Source organism: Globicephala melas, chromosome 19, assembly GCF_963455315.2.
Source record: "Globicephala melas chromosome 19, mGloMel1.2, whole genome shotgun sequence".
In the NCBI taxonomy this organism is placed as follows: domain Eukaryota; kingdom Metazoa; phylum Chordata; class Mammalia; order Artiodactyla; family Delphinidae; genus Globicephala; species Globicephala melas.
This window is the reverse complement of record NC_083332.1, coordinates 6,812,596-6,835,251: the sequence shown is the minus strand read 5'-3', so window position 1 is coordinate 6,835,251 and position 22,656 is coordinate 6,812,596. Positions and strand designations below refer to the sequence as shown.

General features: G+C 55.8%; 1 protein-coding gene across 4 annotated transcripts; it reads left to right on the top strand.

The window, feature by feature from the left end:
* The first annotated feature begins 116 nt into the window (after positions 1–116).
* MED25 (mediator complex subunit 25) lies at positions 117–18,493 on the top strand. Of its 4 annotated transcripts, none has more exons than XM_030849893.2 (18): positions 117–292; positions 388–433; positions 659–783; positions 7,440–7,538; positions 7,957–8,077; positions 8,333–8,495; positions 8,625–8,755; positions 8,995–9,082; positions 9,178–9,371; positions 9,807–9,935; positions 10,350–10,435; positions 10,513–10,570; positions 10,661–10,768; positions 12,988–13,176; positions 13,506–13,577; positions 13,704–13,922; positions 14,176–14,359; positions 16,682–18,493. In XM_030849893.2, the coding sequence occupies exons 1-18, from the start codon at positions 159–161 to the stop codon at positions 16,924–16,926; spliced, it is 2,391 nt and encodes a 796-aa protein (XP_030705753.1). In that variant the 5' UTR covers positions 117–158; the 3' UTR covers positions 16,927–18,493. The 4 variants fall into 4 exon arrangements, with proteins under 4 accessions (XP_030705753.1, XP_030705755.1, XP_060145129.1 ...); XM_030849895.3 differs by lacking the exon at positions 16,682–18,493 and adding an exon at positions 14,812–15,017; XM_060289146.1 differs by lacking the exon at positions 13,506–13,577.
* Positions 18,494–22,656: the final 4,163 nt, after the last annotated feature.

Here is a 22,656-nt window from a genome sequence, read left to right as displayed (position 1 = left end):
GGAGATAAACCCACCAGCCTTGGGTGCCCCGCACAAACATGGCCGCTAGAGCGTCAACAGCGACGCAAGGCCGTCTGGCGCGGCTGCGCGCGCAGCGCAAGCGCATTTCCGCTCATCCCGCAGTGGCTACGGCGGCGGTGACGGTTGCGGCGCGGGGCATGGTCCCCGGATCGGAGGGCCCGGCCCGCGCCGGGGGCCTCGTAGCTGACGTGGTGTTTGTAATTGAGGGCACGGCCAACCTGGGGCCCTACTTCGAGGGGCTCCGCAAGCACTACCTGCTCCCGGCCATCGAGTGAGTGCCGTTTCCGCGACTCCAACCCCGCCCTCCGACTTTAGTTTTCCACAGTCTCTTGCCTCACCCCGACCTTTCACCTCCGACCTTCACAGGTATTTTAATGGTGGTCCTCCTGCCGAGACGGACTTCGGGGGAGACGTGAGTCTTGGGACTCTTGAGTTTGAGGGAAGAGGGAAGCTGGGAATCCGGACTCCTGGGTCTGAGAGAGGAGGGGGCGGGGACCTGGACTCCTGGGTCTGAGGTGGGAGGGGCTGGGGTCTGGACTCCTGGGTCTAAGGGACGGGGAGCTGGGAGCCCCAACTCCCCTGAGGGAAAAGGGAGCTGGGGTCCCAGATAAAAAATTTCTCTGTCCTCCCCTTCCAGTATGGGGGGACCCAGTACAGCCTCGTGGTGTTCAACACGGTGGACTGCGCCCCAGAGTCCTACGTACAATGTCACGCTCCCACCAGCAGCGCCTATGAGTTTGTCACCTGGCTCGATGGCATTAAGTGAGCTGTTTTCTGGGCTTTGGGAAGGGTTGGGGGACCCTGTGACGGACCGCGGAGGAATGGTGGCTTGGATTTGAGCTGCAGGATCCATCCCCTCACATTAGTTGGCTGAAAAGGACTGTGATGGGGATTGTGGTTTTATCCCTAAGTCACTTCTGTGGTCGGTTCTGTGTGCTTAGCTGATGTTGCTGTCTGGCTCGGAAGTAGAAAGAACTTCCCAGTCAAGGAGGCCTGTGGAACTCCAGCACCCACGTGTGATTCCTCCCTTTTCTGCCTGTTGCTTCTCATTTCTACTCTGGTTCTCCATTTTCAGGTGGAGGCATTGAAGCCTGAGTGCAAGAGGGGTGGGGCTAGGCCAAGATAAGCTAGGCCTCTGTGCTTTGGAGTGAATTGTGATAGTTCACATTGCAGGCTCTTGCAGGTGCAGACAGACTGGGGCCACAGCGTGGTTCCACCACAACAGAACTCTCTGTCCCCTGTGTCTAATATAATTTGTCTCTAAAACGGGAAGTTTAGTAGTACTTATAGGTATCGTGTTACTTATTCACTATTGGGTAACAGATTAAAACTTAGAAGCTTGGGACTTCCCTGGCGGCCCAGTGGTTGGGACTCCACACTGCCCTTGCAGGGGGCACAGGTTGATATCTGGTTGGGAACTAAGATCCCACATGCCTGGAGGCGCGGCCAAAAAAAAAAAACAAACGACTTAACCGGCCTAAGACAACAGACATTTATTATCTCATGTGGTTTCTGTAAGTAAGGAGTTCAGGGGTGGCTTCGATGGGTTGCTCTAGCTCAGGGTCTCTTGTGGGATTGCAGTTACCATGACTTTGGGCTGCAGTCATCCAACAGTTTGATTGCGACCGGAGGATCCATTTACAGGGTGGCTCACCCTATGGCTATTGGCTAGAGGCCTCGATTCCTTGCCAGATGTTAGCCGTGGGGCTGCTTGAGTGTCCTCCAACAGCTGGCTTTCCTCTGCCTGAGCAATCCAACAGAAAGAGCAAAGAGGAAACCACAGAGCTTTTTATGATCAAACCTTGGAAGTCACACACCATCACTTCTATCACATTCTGTTTAGTACACAAGTCAGTCCTGTCCAGTGTTTGAGGGGGCGTGAATACTAGGAGACGAGAATCGTTGGAGACAGGGTTACAGTGACTTTGTAGGGATACTTTGTGAACTAAACGAGTTGATGCCTCTTTAAAACAGTGCCTGAGGGCTTCCCTGGTGGCACAGTGATTGAGAGTCCGCCTGCCGATGCAGGGACACGGGTTTGTGCCCCGGTCCGGGAAGATCCCACATGCTTGCGTACCGCAAAAAAAAAAAAAACAAAAAAAAAACAAAACAGTGCCTGACACGTATTAAGTGCTACCTAAGCTTTTGCTGTTGTTTTGTGTTTTGGTTTCTTGGATTGCAGATGGATGATGGTAGTCCATGTCTCAGCACTCTTGGGAGGATCACAGGACCTGATTTTCATACTGTGTTCAGCTCAGGGTCTGGTCAGAGTTCATTAAATAACACCAGTTCGCTGTTACCTTTGTATGTCCCTGCAGCAAATGTTTGTTGAACACCTGCTTTGTTCCAGGCTGTATGCGCTGGACTGGGTGCTGCATGTTCACTGCAAAGTTGACTCTTAAGTTTCCCCCTCATGGTCTTTAGAATTCATGGTCAGGGTAGAGCAGGGTTTCTCAGCGTCAGCACTGTTGACCCTTTGGGCCAAATGACTCTTCGTTATTGGGGGGCCGTACTATGCCTTGTAAGGTGTTCAGTAGCATCTCCGGCCCCTACCCCCCAGATGCCAGTGGCTACTTCCCTCCCCCAGTCTGACAAACAAAGATGTCTCCAGACGTTGTCAGGTATCTCCTTGGGGGCAGAATCCACCCCATTTAAGAACCTTTGGACTAGATTGTGGTAAGACTTGAATAATGTTGAATGGGGGGCTCCTTGAGGCCCAAGTCCAAGTCTGATGTTCCTCAAGTCTCTAGCACCCAGCACAGGGCCTGGCACAAAGGAGGCCTAAGGAAAACTTTGTTGAACAAGTGAGTAAATGAATGAATGCCCAGAATGCACTTCATAATCTGGTTTCCCCCCCTGGTAAACTCCTATATAAACATCAAGACCTGACTCAAATGTCCTTTCCCTGATTCTGGCAAGCAGCCAGTTGCTCTCTCCTCTGACCCCATTGCTCCCAGGTGTTTCCCTGTCACAGCTTCACACCTCTGGACTGTGAATGTCCAGGACTTGGGTGTTTCTCCTGCTGTTTGCTTCCAGCTGGGGCCTGGGACCCAAGAGGCCTTAGGAGACCTTCGCTGAATAAATGAACGAGTGAAAGCTGTGGGGAAGATAATTACCAGGAAACCAAACCTTCTGGTGGGTGTCAGGAAAAGCAGTTAAACCCCCTTATTTAAAAATGTCAAGGGCACTGGGAAGATAAGAGGGAAATGCTTTCTGAATACTTTCATCCCATATTCACCCTCCCCTTTAACCGACCTAGAATACACTGTACCTATAACCAAATAAAAAAGCTTTGTGTGCTGTATGCTCACCGGAATCCTCCCAATCAGCTGATAAACATTTTAAGCCATTATTTAATATTCACAGTCATCACTGTTTTATCAAGTCCTATGTAACTATCTAAATTCAGTTTCTGTGGCATTCGGGGCCCTTCTGTAACAGAGATCACGAAGAAAGTCAGCAAGTTTTGTTCACGCTTGGAGAAATCTTATCTTTTCCTGGAACATCCATCACTTATGGAACAAAGCAGGCAGTGTGATTTTTTTTTTTTCTTTTTTCTTTTTTGCGGTACGCGGGCCTCTCACCGTTGGGGCCTCTCCCGTTGCGGAGCACAGGCTCCAGACGCGCAGGCTCAGTGGCCATGGCTCACGAACCCAGCCGCTCCGCTGCATGTGGGATCTTCCTGGACAGGGACACGAACCCGTGTCCCCTGCATCGGCAGGCGGACTCTCAACCACTGCGCCACCAGGGAAGCCCAGCAGTGTGATTTTTGAAATGTCCTTGCTTTGGAGAGGTTCATTTCTGATGTTACATTTTCCTTTCTGACAAGAGGGGCGGTTCCCCCTCCTCCCTACAGCTAGTGACCCAGCATCAGAAAAGCTAGGGTAGGGACTTCCTTGGTGGCTTGCAGGGGACATGGGTTCAAGCCCTGGTCCGGGAAGATCCCACATGGCACGGAGCAGCTAAGCCCGTGCGCCACAACTACTGAAGCCTGTGTGCCTAGAGCCTGTGCTCCACAAGAGAAGCCACTGCAACGAGAAGCCCGCGCACCGCAACAAAGAGTAGCCCCCACTTGCCGCAACTAGAGAAAGCCTGCACGCATCAACGAAGACCGATTGCAGCCAATAATAATAATAATAAAAGATTAAAAAAAAAAGGATAGGGTAGAAGGAAAATAGCCCAAGTGTCTTCCCCATAGCGTTGTGACAGTGCGTTTGTGCATTCATTCATTCATCTGTGCCTTCATTCATTCAACAGATGTTTGTGGGGCAGATTGTTCCAGGCACCGAGGAGTCGGGGGTATGAGGCAGGCAAAGTTCTCGCCCTCTTGGAGCCAGTGTTTCCCTGGGGTGATGGGCTGGGCAGGGGTCTGGCAGTAGGAAGTCCCTGGTCAGAGCTGGCTGCTGTTCATGTTCCTTCAGTCCCTCTGGGGGGCTCCCGGGGCCTGTTGGCCCATGAAAATGGGTGGCGAGGACTCAGTGGTGTGACATCGGGCGGAACAATTGGGGGCAGAGGCATGAGGATGAGGAATCATTTTATTTTTACTTTATGTTTATTACTTGAGGGGTTTATTTGAAACTTTATGATATTTAAAACATGTTTTGCAACTGGTCATGCTTTCTCCCATTCCCCATTTTTTTTTTTTTTTTTTGACCGTGCCACCCAGCTTGTGGGATCTTAGTTCCCCGACCAGGGATGGAACCTGGGCCCTCGGCAGTGAGAGCGTGGGGTCCTAACCACTGGACCGCCAGGGAATTCCCTCTCCCACTGCCCGTTTTTAAGGTTTTCTCATTTCTTGGACAAAATATTTGTTATGTGTCTCTCTCTGAGTTGGTACAAGATGGCTTATGCTTACTGCTCAGTAAGAAAAAAGCCAGCTTTGGGATCTCAAAGTGGTCAATCGCACTTTCCCTCGTAAATTATTTTTTTTAGAAATTGGGGTGAAATTCACATAACACACAGTCATTTTATTTTATTTATTTTTAAATATTGATTTATTTTTTGCTGCATTGGGTCTTCATTGCTGCGCGCCAGCTTTCTTTAGTTGCAGCGAGCGGGGGCTACTCTCTGTTGCGGTGTGCGGGATTCTCACTGCAGTGGCTTCTCTTGTTGTGGAGCACGGGCTCTAGGCGCGCGGGCTTCAGTAGTTGGGGCTCGCGGGCTCTAGAGCACAGGCTCAGTATTTGTGGTGCACAGGCTTAGTTGCTTCGCGGCCTGTGGGATCTTCCTGGACCAGGGCTCGAACCCACGTCCCCTGCATTGGCAGGCGGATGCTTAACCACTGCGCCACCAGGGAAGTCCAACACGCAGTTATTTTAAAGTGAACAATTCAGTGACGTTTAGTACATTCAAAATGTTGTGCAGCCACCTTCTCTATTTAGTTCTGGAACATTTTCATCACCCTAAAAGGAGACCCCGAATGCCTGAAGCAGTTGCTTCCTGTCTCTCCCCCTGCCCCCTCACCCCTGTCTCCTTAGCCCCAGCCATGAAGATGGCTTGATTTCTTCCAGCACAGGAAGCTGGCAGTAGGGTGGATCCAGAGTTGGTTCATTTATCGGGGTCTCCCCCAACTCTGCGCCATTCAAATTCCTGTGCAAACTGGAGTCTCGGTGGTGAGGAAGAGGAGGGCTGGGGAGTGGGTCGTGGGGAGGAACAGTGGTGTGGCCTGAGCACCCTGAGCGTGGGCGCAGAGGGCAGGAGTCTACACCGGGAAAGCGTTCAGGTGGGCACAGAGGGGGCATGCTTTGGTGGCTCACTTGCTCAGCAGGCATTTCCCAGAACTCTGTGTACTTTTAGAGCTGGCTCAGACCACTGGCTCTCCCTCACTGAGGGCTGCACCGTCTGGAGGGGAGGTGGGCTGTGGAAGGAAGCTTGACATTCGCAGTATTGGGGGACACGTGATGTGATTGAGGGTGGGGCCCTGAGATCAGGTGGCAGGTGAGGAAGGCTTCCTGGAGGAGGATGACACTGGGCTGGGTGTCTGGTTAGGCAAGCAGGGTTTCTGCCTGTGCCAGAAGGGGCAGTGGTACATGGTCTTGGGGTGGACAGCACAGGCAGAGGCCTGGGCGCGTGGCTGATCACGGAGTCCAGGGACACCCAAGAAGCTCTGGAGGACTTGCACCCAGAGAGGATGGAGTGGAAGGTGGACAGGGCCCCAGATGCCCAGCTGAGGGCTTGGCTCTATTCTGGCCTTGATGGCCAGGGTTGGATTTGAAGCCATTTGTTTATGTAACACACAGTTCCCAAGGCCTCCCTTGTGCCAGGCTTGGTGGGGTGGGGTCGGTGAGGCTGGCGACAAGGGAGGTCAGAGACCCCCGTCCCTGCCTTGTCGGGGAGACAGGTGCCGACACAGACACAGGGGCCACGGTTCAGAGCAACAGGGCCCTTAGGGCTCCCAGAGCGGGGCCCAGTCTGCACAGATGTCCCCTGCGGCAAAGGTTCAGCCTTGTGACCACGTGACCCGAAGAATCATGGTGACAACAACTGCAGTCTAGGAGAGGCCTGCCACAGGCCACACGGGGACAGACACTGGGGACCCCTCTGTAGATCAGCTGGGGGAGAAGCCCAGATCTGTGTGTAGTCGTTTTCTGGGGCTGCTGTAACAGTACTAGAAACAAGGTGGCTTACAGCAACAGAAAGTTATTGTCTCGCAGTTCTGGGTCCAGGAGTCTGAGATGGGGGTGGGCAGGGCCGTGCTCCCTCTGGAACTTTAGGGGAGGGTGCCTTCCTTGCCTCTTCCAGCTTCTGGTCGCCCCAGACGTTCCTTGCTCTGTGGCAGTGACATTCTGATCTCCACGTGGCGTTCTCCCTGTGTCTCGTCACATCCACATTGCCTTTCCTCTGAGTGTGTCTGTCTCTGTGTCCCGAGTCCCCCTTCTTATAAGGACACCGGTCATATTGGATTAAGGCCACCCTAAGGACCTCATTGTAGCCTGTTTACCTCTGTAAAGACTCTGTTTCCAAATCAGGTCACATTCTAAGGTGTGGTGGAGGGCTAGGACTTAAGCATACCCGTTTTGGGGGACCCAATTCAACCCATAACACTGTGGGAAGACAGAGGAGGCCCCTGCTCCAGGCTGGGAAGCTGGGGTGAGGCCAGGGCAGATGGCCCAGAGAGGGCAAGGTGCACAGGGACTGGGACACAGCACAGGATCCTGGGCTTAGAGTCCTGGGCCCTTTCTCTGTTCCATCCTCTGATGGGGCCTCTTGCCAGAGGGACTGCCTTGCAGGAGATGACAAATGTCCCCTGTCCTCGTGCCGGCACTGGGGATAGAGCAGGAAACTCGGCAGTGTCCCCGTCCCAAGGTGCACAGTCTATGAGGAGGGATGGCGCAGGTTCGGGCCCTTCCAGGGTGGCCCAGGGGCTGGGGGCTGGAGCCGCAGGGCCCCCCAGGGGCTGACCGCCTGGCCCCCTGCAGGTTCATGGGCGGGGGTGGCGAGAGCTGCAGCCTCATCGCGGAAGGCCTCAGCACAGCCCTGCAGCTGTTCGATGACTTCAGGAAGATGCGGGAGCAGATGTGAGTGGCCCACGCCGGTCTCTGTCCACCGGGCACGTAGCCTGCTTTGCCTGTCGTGGGGCTCCACCCCCGGCCTCACTGTGGGGAGGTGGGTGGGCTCTGCATGCTGGACACGGGGCTGGGAAGCAGGCGGTGTCCAGACGGTGTTCTGATGAGATCACCTGGCCTGTGCTCAGTCTCGGTGTCCTCATCAAAGGGGAGCCAGCTCTGGGTCTGCTTCCTGCCTGCCCTGCTTGCCGGGCATCTTAGAGTGAGTCAGGAGGCTCTTCCGGGCCTCAGTGCTCTCAGCTGTGAAATAGGGGCCTGACTCCTGACTTCCTGTGGGCCGGAGGACTTGCACCTCTGCTGGTGCCGGCTCTGGGTCTTTTCTCAGGGCCCCTGTTGCCACGCGCTCCACATCTTTCCTTGTCCTCGGCAGCGGCCAGACACACCGAGTCTGCCTCCTTATCTGTAACTCGCCCCCGTACCTGCTGCCTGCTGTCGAGAGCACCACGTACTCTGGGTGCACGACGGAGACCCTCGTGCAGAAGATAGGGGAGGTGAGGGCTCCTGGGTCTGAGGGAGGAGGGCTGGGGCCTGCTGCCTTGGGCCACAGGATCGCCACAGACCCCGTGGCCAGCTCAGCTGGCTCCTGTGGGAAGAACTATAAGCCAGAATTCTCTGGGGCAGCTAATACAGGTCTTGGGGTCTCCTGTCCCAAAGCCCGATGGGATTTGGTTTTAGGGCCCAGCAGGTGTGACAGCCAGGGCTTGGCCTGGTGGCTTTGTCCTGACTGCTTGTCCCCTCTCCTGTAGCGAGGAATCTACTTCTCCATCGTGTCTCCCCGGAAGCTGCCTGCCTTGCGGCTTCTGTTCGAGAAGGCAGCTCCCCCGGCCATGCTGGAGCCGCTGCAGCCACCAGCAGACGTGAGCCAGGACCCACGGCACATGGTGCTCGTGCGGGGGCTTGTGCTGCCAGGTGAGGCCCGGGTGCTGCTGGGGGGACGGGGGTGGGAGGGGCATCCTCCCCGGCTTCTTCTTACTTGGATTTTCTTCCCGTCTCTCAATCCCCTTCTCGTGGGGCTCGATATCCATCCTTGGCTCTCAGTCGGAGGTGGCTCGGCCCCCGGCCCCCTGCAGCCGAAGCAGCCTGTGCCCCTGCCTCCAGCACCACCCTCGGGGGCCACGCTCTCAGCAGCCCCCCAGCAGCCTCTGCCCCCTGTCCCCCAGCAGTACCAGGTGCGAACATCACCGGGGAAGGGACACGCTCCTGGGGCCTTGAGGGAGCCCTGGCCCCTTGGGAGAGACCTAGCTGGATGTTGGGCCTTGGGGGTGATGGGTGTCTCCCTTGAGACACCTGGAGAGTAGAACTTTTAGGGTGGGGAATCATGTCCCTGTGGGGTGATGGGAGTCACGAGCTCCTGCGATATTGGGGCTGGGGAGGGTGGTCCTCACCAGCCCCTCCCCTCTACCGCCAGGTCCCTGGGAACCTGAGTGCAGCCCAGGTCGCTGCCCAGAACGCAGTGGAGGCTGCCAAGAACCAGAAGGCTGGGCTGGGCCCTCGCTGTGAGTCCTGGGCGGGGATGTGACAGGGCGGGTGGGGGCAGCCGGGCCGCTCGCCACACACCTGCCCCCACCGCTTCCCTTGGTGTCTCCCGCAGTCCCGCCCATCAGCCCCCTTCAGCAAGCCGCTGCGGGAGCCGGTCCCCCCTACAGCCAGGCCCAGGCCCCCCCGCTGCCCCCAGGGCCCCCCGGCGCCCCCAAGCCACCTCCTGCTTCCCAGCCCAGCCTGGTCTCCACTGTGGCCCCTGGCCCGGGCCTGGCCCCCCCTGCACAGCCAGGGGCACCGTCCATGGTAGGTACCTGCCTTCTGGCTGCCAGCACAGTGCAGGGGAGGAGCAGTTGGCCTTTCTGAGGAGGGCCCAAGGGCACGTGGGTCTTGTTGTTCGGCGTCCTCGGGGGCTCGTGGAGCTTGTGCTGTAGGCAACACTGAGACTGCAGGGTCCGGGGGCGGAATCATGGGGTTTGTGGTTCCGGGTGGGTGAAGACTGTTCTCAGGAGCCCGAGGGCTCCTGGGAGTGCGAGACATCAGGGCCTTGAGAGTCTTTGAATCCTACAGGGTCAGAGCATTTATGGTCCCAGGCATGGCCCAGTGGTGTTCTGGGCCTGGGGGTGCAGAGGAAGGGACCTCCGTCCCGTTCTGCTTGTTGGTTTGTCCCTCTCTCAGGACACTTCCCCCCAGAAGATGGTCTGACCCTGCCCCATGGCCCTCCTTCCTCCCCTCTGTCAGGCGGGCACCGTGGCCCCAGGAGGGGTGAGTGGCCCTTCTCCGGCCCAGCTCGGGGCCCCGGCCCTCGGCGGGCAGCAGTCAGTCTCCAACAAACTCCTGGCCTGGAGCGGGGTCCTCGAGTGGCAGGAGGTGAGTGGATCCATGGGGCCAGGCCTGGTGGGGTGCAGGGTTAGGCCGGGGCCCCCATGGGGTCGTGGGACTTGTGGTCCTGAGGATGGTTCCAAGGACACGTGGGATTTATAGCCCGGAATTCAGGATTAAGAGAGGTCTTGGATTCTCGGTCCAGGGAAGATCCGGGGGATGGTGGCATCTAGGGGACAGAGGGCTGTGGGATTCGGGGGCAAGAGGAGGAGCCCCAGCGTTTGTGGAATTTGAAAGCTAGAGGATTGTGGGATTGATGGTCTGGTGGAGGGGCCCAGGGCTCATGGGACTTAAACTGGGGTGGGGGTCCCGAGTTTCGGGGCTCCCAGGGTAGGGCAGGAGAGGCCAAGGGGATGGAGGCTCAGGGCCTTTCTCACTGTGACATGCCCTTCTTCCCCTCAGAAGCCCAAACCTGCCTCCGTGGACGCCAACACCAAGCTGACTCGGTCACTGCCCTGTCAGGTCTACGTGAATCACGGCGAGAACCTGTAGGTGCCTGCTGGGGGTGGGGCGGGCGGGAAGCTGGGGTGTGCGTTTCCTGACGCCCCTCCCGTTGTTGCCCCAGGAAAGCAGAGCAGTGGCCCCAGAAGCTGATCATGCAGCTCATCCCGCAGCAGCTGCTGGTGAGTGGGGAGGGGACAGCCGCCCCCCCCCCCCGCCTCTGTCCTCACGCCCCTGCTCCGCCCGCTGGCTCACGTCAGTGTCTCCCACAGACCACCCTGGGCCCTCTGTTCCGGAACTCAAGGATGGTCCAGTTCCACTTCACCAACAAGGACCTGGACTCCCTCAAAGGCCTCTACCGCATCATGGGCAACGGCTTTGTGAGTGGGGTGGGCGGGTGGGGGGGCAGGTGGCCACTCCCCATCCTCGTGGGCCCCAGGGAGCCACTTTTGATGGTGGGGCTGCCTTTGTGACCTCGGGTTTCTCAGCCTTAGCTTTTTTTTTTTAATAATTACAACAAGCACCAGGTTGAGGTCTGTTCCGTGTTAACACCCTTGGCTCTGACGGGGCTTTGCTGGGTTGGCTTCCTGGGGCCAAGAACGACAGAAATGTATTCTCTCGCACTTCCGGAAAAGAGGAGTCTGAATGAAATCAGGGTGTCAGCAGGGCCGTGCTCTCTGAAGCCTCTAGGGGAAGACCCTTCCTTGCCTCCTACAGCTGGTAGCCCCTGGCGGGGTTGTCTTTAGGCAGCAGAACTCCAGTCTCTGTTTCCGTTGTCACATGGCTGCTTCCCTCTGTGTGTTTCTTCCCTGTGTGTGTGTCTCTGTCGTCTTATGAGGACACCAGTCATTTGGACTGGGGTCTTCTTTAATGATCTCATCCTAACTTGTTACATCTGCAAACACCCTATTTCCAAATAAGGTCACGTTGACGGGTGCTGGGGTTTGGCACTTCAGCATGTGTTTTCGGAGGATACAGTTCAACTCATAACACTGAGGGAGGCTCTCTAAATAGAGCAGAACCGGTTAACGAGTACATCCTGTGGACCTGGCACTTTTCTAGGAGAGGGGACTTTAGGCGGATTACCTCATGGAATCCTCAGGAAAATTCTACAAAGAAGGTGATCCTGAGAGTTGGGAATACCTGCAACTGCAGATAGTAATACACCCAACCAGCAGAGTTTTTAGAGCAGATAGATGATTGGGGTGGAGGCTTACAACAGTTCACGCTTTCTCCTAGTCCCATGTGTATCAGCTGGGCTCAGCTGGGCTAGTCTTGCTTGGGGACTCTTGTGGGGGTTACTGTCAGGTGGCGGCTAAGACTGTGGTCATCTGAAAGCTCGCCTGGGCTGGAGGTGCAAGATGGCCCACTCACATGGTGCGGTCAGTGGGGTTCAGCTGGGCCTGGCCATCCGGGTGCCCACATGTGGCCTCCCCATTTGTCTTGGGCTTCTTCAAAGCATGGCAGCTGGGTTCTGAGAGGGATGTCCCCAAAGCGAGCATTGTACAAGCAGACATTCATTTGTGACACGTAACAGGACATCCAGAGGTGAGCAGCTCTCGGGGTTACTTATGTAGCCCCATGACGTCAGGGCCAGGATCTCTGGGGTTCTCTTGGCTTCTCTCTAGTGGTGTAAGATGGCTTTCGAAGCTCGAGAACTCTTGTTTGACTTGATGTAGGAAGGCAAGGAGGGGGCGTGGCACCAGCCGCGTATTCCCCTTTCTTTAGGAAAGCACTTTCCCGCACTCGTGGGCAGGCTTCCCTTCACGTCCTGGGCCAGACCCAGGCCACTGGGCCACCCCTGGCTGCATAGGAGAGCATCGGGGAACAGGCGCCCATGAGTGCACTGGGACCCAGACATGTTGCTACCCAAACGGAATCGGGGTTCTCTACCCAGGGCAGAAGGGCAGATGGTAGACAGCTAGCAGGGTCTGCCTCACGTGAGAAAGCAAAGCTTACTTGGCCAAGGTTCTACAGGGGGGACCTCAGTCTTATCAGCCCCTCCTCCCCCAAGAGCCCACCTCCTGAATACCCTGCGTATTACGGGCTCACCTGACATTCGCTAATGTTTCCCGGGTACTTCCGTGCGTCCAGCCATGGGCAGGCTGCCTGACGTGTGTCGGCACATCCCGGAGTCACATCCCCTGTGGTGTTAGCGCTGCTACCCGCGGTTCTCACTGCGGGTACTGAGGCTGGGAGGGTGTGGCACCCCCAAGGGCCTCTTGGATTCCCAGTCAGTCACGTATCCGCCACCACCTTTGATCACATGATTCCAGTGTCAGCTCTCTGTTGAAGCCCCTCCCTCTCAGCCGTGAGCCCTCCCAGCCTCCCGCGGTGTGGCCAAGTTGTGGGGACTTCCTCTCTGCTCTCCTGCCCGGTGGTCAGCAAGTGCCCAAGTGAACAGGTGCCCAGCCTCGCCCTGTTCCTTTGGGCACCCAGCTCTCTGGAGCAGCCTCAAGCCAAGCCTTGAGTCTCCTCCACCTTTCAGAGCAGGAAGCTTGCCACTCCCGGCCTGTGGGGCCTCTAGAACCATCTGAAACCCGGAGGGGTGGGAGGCCTCCTTCTCCAGGGTGTGACCAGTTGCGATCCTCTCCTACAGGCGGGCTGCGTGCACTTCCCGCACACGGCCCCCTGCGAGGTGCGCGTGCTCATGCTCCTGTACTCGTCCAAGAAGAAGATCTTCATGGGCCTCATCCCCTACGACCAGAGCGGCTTCGTCAACGGCATCCGGCAGGTCATCACCAACCACAAGCAGGTCCAGCAGCAGAAGCTGGAGCAGCAGCGCGGGGTGAGCGCCGCGGCTCCCGGCCCCAGAGCTCACGGCCAGACCCCGCAGGGCCCTCCTGGGACTCCAGCGCTGGGCACTTACTCCTGCCAAGTTCAGCCCCGTCCCCATGTTGCCATGCACCATTGCTCTCCTTTTTTAGTGTTCGTGTCGGATCTCCAAGACACAGCCTCCTCTTGGGGACCTGGGAACGTAAGGTTTACCTCCCAGACCTGCCCACCCGCTGCAGAAAAGGTCCCCAGCTCCTGACAGGTTCCCTCTCAGGGCGCAGACCCTCCCCGACATGGGGACGCCCCGCCAGCCACTGATCTGCTCCCTCTCTCCTCACACAGATGGGGGCACAGCAGGCACCCCCGGGGCTGGGCCCCATTCTGGAGGACCAGGCAAGGCCCTCGCAGAACCTGGTGAGGACAGGGCCAGTGGGGTCAGGGCCCGGGCGGGGGCGGCCCCAGAGGAGGCTGTGATTCTGACCCCACCACAGAGGTCAAGGTGTCTGGGGGCTCTGCCCTCACCCCCGTCTCTTCCGTCAGCTCCAGCTCCGCCCGCCGCAGCCCCAGCCGCAGGGTACCGTGGGGGCCTCTACGGCCACGGGGCAGCCGCAGCCCCAGGGTGCTGCCCAGGCGCCCCCGGGCGCCCCACAAGGCCCTCCCGGAGCGGCCCCCGGCCCGCCCCCTCCCGGACCCATCCTTCGGCCCCAGAACCCCGGGGCCAACCCCCAACTGCGGAGCCTCCTCCTCAACCCACCACCGGTGAGCTTTGGGGGCGGGGAGCAGATGGGAGCTGTGGGTCCTGGGCCTTGACAGTTTGATTCCTCTCATCTTGGAGGTGGGAGGTTGGTTTGATTGGAGGGTGTGACTGGCGGCCCGCCTGGCTCCTCCCCATGTGTCTTACGTGGGCTTCTGATAAGATTCCTTGGAAGAAAGACCAGAAGCTACCCGAGGGACTGGGGGAGGTGGGGGCTCCCCACCAGGGCCCTCTGAGCTGCTTTCCTTGTTCTCCCAGCCCCAGACTGGGGTGCCCCCGCCTCAGGCCTCCCTCCACCACCTCCAGCCACCAGGGGCCCCTGCACTGCTGCCCCCACCGCACCAGGGCCTGGGGCAGCCCCAGCTGGGGCCCCCGCTCCTGCACCCGCCGCCGCCGGCCCAGTCTTGGCCTGCACAGCTTCCCCCCAGGGCTCCACTGCCAGGTAAGGGGGTTCGGGGGAGGCCAGGGTCCTGGACTGAGTATCCCAACAGCCCCTGGACTGGAGCCCCAAGACCAGTGACTTCTGGGAAGTAAAGTTCTGGGATTGAAGAATAGCGGGTCCCCCATGGCTCTTGGGGCTCTAAGGGCTCCTGGGGGACCAAGGAGGCAGGAGCTCTCCCCACCATTCCCCTCCTGCGTGTCTTCCTGGGGTTGCTGGGAAATGTAGTCTTAGGGCCAGAGAGGTATGTTGGGGGATGGGCTCCCAAAGGCTTAACGGGAAACAGACTATCTGTGGTCACATGGCGTCAGAAGGCGACTCTGTGGGTCCCCCCAGGTCTTCCTAGACCACTCAGTGCCTTGGGCTCCCAGAGGAGGAGGGAGGAAGCAGGTCCAGGGCCCTCCAGGGCCCCAGGGACTACTGGGAGATGCAGTCCCTTCCCCACTGCCCCCCAGGTCAGATGCTGCTCAGCGGGGGTCCCCGGGGCCCGGTCCCCCAGCCGGGCCTGCAGCCCAGCGTCATGGAGGACGACATCCTCATGGACCTCATCTGAACCCCCGACACCCAATAAAGTTCCTTTTAACACACGCCCCGGCTCCCGTCACTGACATCCCCCAGGACTGGGCAGGAGGAGATGGGGGGAGACACCTCTGTCCTTGTTCTCGCTTCAACAGACGTTCCTGAGGCCCCGGGCTGGTGAGGCCAGGGCCTTGGCGGCGAGTCAGGCGGTCTGGTGCAGCCTGGCTCCAGGGAGATGTGGAGGCAGCAGGCAGGGCCCCCAGGACCACGTGCACTCGTGGAGCTAGAGAGGGTACCAGGTGGGCCCGGAGGAGGCCTCTGAACCAGCTGGGCTTGGCAGCATCTGTGAGAAGCAGGAGTCAGGGAGGCTGGGAAGGCAGGTGCTGGCGGTCTAGGTGCGGAGACCACAGAAATGAACGTGTGGGGGCAGGAGGAAACTTGGGGTGGTCAGAGGAGCGAGTCCATCCTTCTGGAGCACGAGCATAAGGGAGGGGGGCCTAGAGAGGTGGGCAAGCACCAGGCGGGGACGGGGCTCAGGTTCCAAACCAAGCAGCTGGAGGCTTGTCCAGGGGATGCAGAAGAGCTGCGGGAGGCCACCAGCAGGGGCCAGGCCTGGGTCGGCTGGCTCTCAGAAAGCCCCCTCTGGGCTATGGGATGTGATGGGGCAGGACGGAAGGCAGGTAGGGGTCTGGGGCAGTTTCCCTGGGGAGAGGAGAGGCCAGAGGAGGGGCTGGGCCGAGTCGGGGGGCAGGAGGGGTGAGGCTAGAGACTAGTGTGCTGTGCGAAGAAAGCTGGGGGTGTTCGGGCGGGGTTGAGGGCGGTGCCCAGGGCCTGGCCTGGGTGTGTGGTAGACAGTGGGCCTCCCTGAGGCAGGGAGCTGGGAGAAGGAGCCAGTAGTGAGTGTGATGGTCCAGGGACATCCAAGTGACCAAGGCCGTGTTGGGAGCTCAGGATGTGTGTCCTTAGCGACAGTATGTGTTTGGTGGTTGAAGACACCAGAATGGATGAGGTCTCATGTGGAGAGGGCAGGCTCCATCCAGGTCCCAGGCAGAGACCTACCTTCCAGGGCTTTGGACAGGGTGGACAGTGGAGCCATCCTGCTGATGGGAAACCCAGCAGGAATGTAAGGAGGATGTACAGGTTTGGGATGTAATGAGGCAAGGGGCCTCAGGTCGTCCTTAGAGAGACGTCCAGGGGACGGCTGGATACAGACACGTGGCTGGAGCACAGGGGTGCTCTGGCCTGGGGGCAGAAAATTAGTTGTCCATTGTCAGACCCTAGAGCAGTGTTGCTCAGAGTGTGGTCCACGGCTGGACCACCAGCATCCGCATTGTTTGAGATGCCGGTTAACATCAGATTCCCGGGCCCCGTCCCAGGAGAGAGGTTGCAAACTGGTGGCCCGTGGGCCACTCTACAGATGAGTTTTGTTTGGCCTTCCCTGTGTTAGCATATGTGGCATTTTTTTTCCTAACAAGTTAGTTGTAAAAATCAGGATAATTCACACACACACACACACACACACAAACACACACACACACAAAATCTGCAGTCTTGGCTTCTCTTGACAAGTCAGAAGATCTGGCACCCCTGGGCCCGCCCTTCTGCCTAGCAAACAACGGGCTGGAGCTGCCCCTTTCCATGGGGCGTGTGCTCTCTGGTTCGCCACAGTCCCCACCACTCCCTCTTGACTCCCCTACCACGAGGCAGGAGGCTGTTGCCTTTGGCACGGGGCTTGCACTGTTGTTGTTCCTGTGGTAGCGTTCGGAGACAGTGAAATCTTTCTTGTACCCATGTCTCTACCAAAAGTGGCAAAACGAAAGAGAGAACGAGAGGGCCACGTGTTTCGAGAGAAATGGGAGCGAGCCTATTTCTTTGTGGAGGTGAAGAGCATGCCTACGTGCTTAATATGCAAAAAAATCGTGTCTGTGTTGAAAGAATACAACCTGAGGCGTCACTATGAATCCAAGCACAGTAAGAGCTTCGACCAGTACACAGAGCAGACGCGAGACGCAATACTCAATGAACTGAAAAAGGGCCTCAAGTGTCAGTAGGGCTGGTTTTGGGAAGCGGACGGGAGCAGTGGCACGGCTGCCACTCACGGTTCCGGAATCATGTGAAAAGAGTCACCTGGGCATTCCAGCCTACCGACAGCGAGTTTATAAGGGAGCAGAAATGACGCCTCCCGAACAGAAACTCATGTCTGTCTGGACCATCCTTTAAGTCTAGCAGGCGTCTGCATCCCATGGGGAGGCGAAGAGAAATCCGAAGACTGACAAGTCCGTTGCTTGAATGAGTCAAATCAATAGTGGCCTTTTCTATCGCTGCTCATGAACTGTTACCACCCAGTTAGCTTTATTTATTTGTGGTGTGGAGAATCTCGATGTGACCGAAGAAACCTGTGACATCGTGCCAAGGCAGGCCCGACACCGGGAAGCGACCCGTTTTCTGTGTGTTGAGAGAGATGCACAGTTTCACGGAGACTGGCCAAAACGCCTGGGCACAGCTACAGACCGTGGTCGTGATCAGACGACCAGCGTCCCGCGGGACCGGCAGGGGACGCCTTGACCCGAGGACTCAGGTCGTTGCATCATACCAGCCACTGACCTTACTAAGAAAGTCAGCGGAACACAGGACACGACGTCCGTGACAGGCTCGTGTACCTTAACCACGGGCAGGCTGGTGATGAACTTGACGCACTGTGTTTTATAGAAGCTCTGTGACCTGGTTGTCACAGGACGTGTGGAAGCAGTCTGAACCGTTGCAGTCCATCCACTTGGTTCATTTCAGATGAGGCAGAAGCCACACCTTGGTTCCCCTGAGAAGGTCAGTCAGAGACTTTTGATCGAGGTTCCAACCCTTCTGAACACTCTGTTTTCTCCGCAAGGACATACACAAACAGCTACTTGAATGTATGATTGTGTTCACCCAGTCCTGGCAAAAATGGGGAAGTCGTTGGCAGGGAATATTCTGACTCCCTTTCGTTGCTGCAGTTGGTTTCCAGAAACGAAAGACATGGCCCAGACCACGTTCACCCAACTCGTGGTGTTAAAGACCAAATTCCCCCAAGGGCTCTCCACATCCAGACTTGATGAAAACTAACACTGTCCACTTTGCCTTTGTTGGTTAATGTCGATCGTGTGAATGCAGACCGCAAATAGTAGTTATTGATCGAACTACAGGGCAATAAGCTGCTGGTTCCTAAGTGGGTTCCACCGGAAGATGACAGTCCTACACCACTCTCCAGTAGTTGTCCTGCATCTCTGCGTTTGGAAGCGGCCACGCTTGTGAACAGCCGTTTTCCGTTACAAAACTGAATCAAGTTCAATATCGCTCCCAGCTTCAGGAGTCCAGGTTGAATTCTCAACCACCCATCCCACCATGACATCCAAGGCCTGACGTTGACATCTGGGGGCGGCAGGGATGATGTCGGCCTCCCGGCTTCAAGTCAGGGAGCAGAAGAGTTACGACAGAGAAAAAAAATTTTAGTAATTAAATATTTCTATTTTTCAATTTGTATTTTTTCAATTTTGGATTTGAAATATAAACTCCAGTATGACACATGTTTGTATTATGTTCCATGCATTCACCAGAGTTCAGTAAAGATTCCATTTGATTATATTTCTGGCCGTCGACTTTTCTTATACCTGGCAAGTGCACTCATTTATGTGGCCCACCTGGCTCCTGCCGGCATTTGAGTTTACGATCCCTGCCCTAGAACCATCTAGAACCATCTAGAACTGTCGAAGCAAATCCATCCGGGGGCGGGAGGGAGGCTGGGCGTCGGCATTTGGAACAAGCTCCCTCGGCGATTCTGACGCAGACGAGAGATGGAGCAGGAGATCCCAGTGGCGGTCGAAGGAGGGAAAAGCGGGTGAGGTTTCCCAGGCAGCGTGCGTAGCAGGGGTTTCTGAAAACTCAGATGGCTCCAGGGACCAGGCAGGTGATGGAAATGTGTGACGCGGACGGGTGTAAGACGACAAGGATTGATGGGGACTGTGGCGAACTTGGGGAGTGCTTGCCCCGCCTAACTGCATTCAAATTAAAACCAAAAAACACTGTGAGGACCAAACAAAATCCGCTGGTGGGTCTCACGAGGCCGCCGGGCCGCCATTTTGTGACCTCTGGAAGAAGAAGACGCGAGGACAAAGGACAGAGGCCAGAGAAGGACCCACGTGTGCGAGTTGGGTGGGGGCCGGGAGACAGGAGGAGCAGGCAGGCACGTGTGTTCTGGAAGCCGAGTTTCTGAGGAGAGAGGGATCGACTGTGTCCAAAGCCGCTAAAAGGAAAGAAGACTAGCGGGGAACAGCCCGTGCCGTTCCCACCAGGGTGGACGTTGCCCTGCAGGGAAACACAGGCTCGAGTCCATCTGGGACAAATTGATCAGACAAAGAAATGTTTCCAGTCACTGGTTTGGCCGTTGTGGGCCTATGAGGCCCTCTTGACCTCAGCACCCAATTAGAGGAACCAAAGGGACTGTCACAGTGTCATCACGGGTGCATATCATACACAGAGTGAGGCAGAAGAAAGCCCTTGGTTACGGGTGGGCCCGGAGAGTGGAGGTCTAGACACGGAGGACTCGCCTCCACACTTCACAGCCGGGGTACTTTAAAGACAACAGCCTTTAAAGTACCCCCGAGAACCGGCCAAAACGAATAGAGCAAATCTTTCTGGAACCTTTTTCTCTGAGCACGAGGTACGGTTACAAAGCTGCTGAAGTGTAGCAGAAATGGTGCAAACCTTAGCACCTCAGTGTTGAGACTCCAGGTCCTGAACCAATGAGCTGTGTGGCTTTGGGCAGGTCCCCACGCCTCTGTGAGCCTCAGTCTCCCCACATGGCAAGTAGTGACTTCCTCGTAGGATTGAGTACCTGGCGGGCTCAGCACAGCCCTTCTCTCAGGAGAGCTGCTGTTAGCCATGGTTGTTATCACTGGCCAGAACACGCTCTTAGAGGGCAAAACTGCTTCTAAAAATGCATGCCCGTTTGTCAGTACCACCGGGGCGGCCATGAAGGCTGTAACTGGATGAGTGACTGGTTGGAAACATTTCATTTTTGACCAATTTGCTTTTGGACCATGCATTTCGAGCTGGAAGCAAGACTGGGAACTGAGAATTCTTCCACAGGAACAGATCTGGCAAAAGTGGCAGAACATAACTGAAAAAAAACAAAAAACAAAAAAACACCGACACATTAACGGTTAGAAACCTGTCTTGGGTGAGAGCATGCCCCCCTACTACCTCTATAAAGAAAATTTGTGAGAGAAACGACACCTTCTAAAAAAGGTATATTTGTTTCAAGGTACACAATACTCACTAATATATAGTTTCCCACCATCTTGGGTTTTTAAAAAATTAACCTTAAAAATCTATTGCGATACACAGGATTCTAGTTTCATAAAGGTGAAAAACCACTGAAACGTGTAGAATAAAAAGTGAAGTACCCTTTCACATCTCATTCTCCCCTCTCACCCCAAACACTGAGCGAAGCAGCATCCCCCTCAGAGGCAGATACGTCAGTTTGGTGTTGGGTGTACATGCATGCGGTTGTAGACACGTTTATAGTTTCTTAAATGTTTTATGTAAATGAGGTCAGTTTCTATATGTTCTTTATCTTGCTTTTCTTTCACTTGAGTCATGACCATTTGTCCACATCATTCGTTACATGGGGCTTTATGTCCTGTTATTAAATGGTTGCTTTCCCTAGTCCATTAAGTGGACAAATTCCAATCCCACAGACCATCCCGGCGGCATAAGCTGTCTGTCTGTTGATATGTAACATCACTCAGTGGCTTAAAACAATAAGCGTTTATTGTCCTGCAGTTGCTCTGGGTCAGGAACCCAGGCCCAGCTTAGCTCGGGCCTCTGGCCCAAGGTCTCTCAAGGTTGCTGTCAAGTGGGCTGGGGCTGTGGTCTCATCTGAAGGCTCCACTGGGAGAAGGCCCACTTCCAAGGTCATTCACATGCCTGCTGGCCAGATCTGGTTCCTTGCAGGTGCCTGGACACAGAGCCTCAGTTCCTTGCTTGCTCTGGGCTGGAGGTCTCCCTTGGTTTCTCGCCATGTGGGCCTCTTCATAGAGCACCCAAGATGGAACCCACAGTCTTTTTGTAACTCAATGGTGGAAGTGATGGCCTATCGCTTTTGCCGTATTCTGTTCATTACAGCTATCGCTAGGTCCAGCCCACACTGAGGCTGAGAGGGTAATACAAGGATTATAATACCAGGAGGTGGGGGTCACGGGGGCTGTCTCTGGGTAACTGTGTAGTTTTCCACTATTATCAAAAATGCCGCAGAGAATCAGCATATACGTACATCTTTAACCCCTCATTTGTGCAGGGATTCCCGTGTGATACAGTCCCAGCTGGAAAATTTCAAAATTGAGGAGTATGCCAGTTCTGTTTATTTGCCTTTTTAAAGATCGAACTTATTTTTTGCATAAAAAAACCTTCTATGGTTCACACTTGTAGAGGTTCCAAAATCAACCCAATGCATGGTCTCTCCCAGCCCCCTCTGGAGACCAGTAACCAATCTCTTGTGTGTTCTTTCAGAGATCTGAACGAGCAGGTAGAAGCAGAGAAGTATATTCATTTTCTGGCTCTTCTGTCCAGTGGCAGCCTGCTTTATATTTTTGTAAACAGCTTTACTGAGGTATGATTGAGTTTGGATATATGTATACACTCATGAAAGCATCACTACAATTAAGGTAGTCGGCATCCATCACCTCCAAAAGTTTCCTTGTGTCCCTTTGTTTTGTGTGTGTTTGTGGGGGGTGGGTAGTAAGGACACTTAACAGATTTATCCTCTTAAATTTAAGTGCACAGTAGAGTGTCCGTAATTATGGGCACTTTGTTCTACAGAAGATCTCTAGAACTTAGTCTGCTTTATTCTGTAGATTACTTTTTTCATCTGACAGAGTATCTTGCAGGTTATACCCGGGCAAAAAGCCCTCTGTCCCTTTTATTTGGCCATGCCCTACGGCATGTGGGATCTTAGTTCCCCGATCAGGGATCGAACCCACGCCCACTGCATTGGAAGTGAGGAGTCAACCACTGGACCACCAGGCAAGTCCCCCTCTGTCCGTTTTCATGGCCGCATGGTATTCCCCCTTGGAATACCACAGCTTTCTCAAATCAGTCCCCTATTGTTGGCCATGTAGAATGTTTCTGACCTTTTGGGGTGCCCATTTTATTTTATTTATTTTTTACTGGGGTGCCCATTTAAACTGCAACAGAACTGCCCAGTTGCTCCCTCCGAAACATACCTGGCACATCAGCGATGGTACCAACTCGTATTTGCCAGTTAACCAGCGTGGATCATACTGTGCTGGAAGAGGCTGGGCAGGACACGGCCATCTCAAGGCACCTTGCCTCTGAAGGCGAGGAGAAAGGCCTCTGGGCTTAGAGGTCGGCGAGGTCCGGGTTTTTCCAATCTGGGAGTGTTTGGAACAGTGCATGTTGCGGGGGTAGGTGGTGGCTGAGAGGCAGACGTGAGAGGTGTCCCAGTGACGAGGACGGGAGGGTCCCAGCCCCTAGTTGATGGCCCTGGGTGGGCCTTGGGCAGGAGCGACAGAAAGTTAAAGTGTCCACGCCTAATGCCCCTCATTTTTCCCACCAACTAGGGACCAAGGGCTTCTGCTGAGATTAAGAACGAACCTGGGGGACTTCCCTGGCAGTCCAGTGATTAAGACTTTGCCTTCCAATGCAGGGAGTGCAGGTTTGATCCCTGGTCGGGGAGCTAAGATCCCACATGCCTCACAGCCAAAAAACCAAAACATAAAACAGAAGCA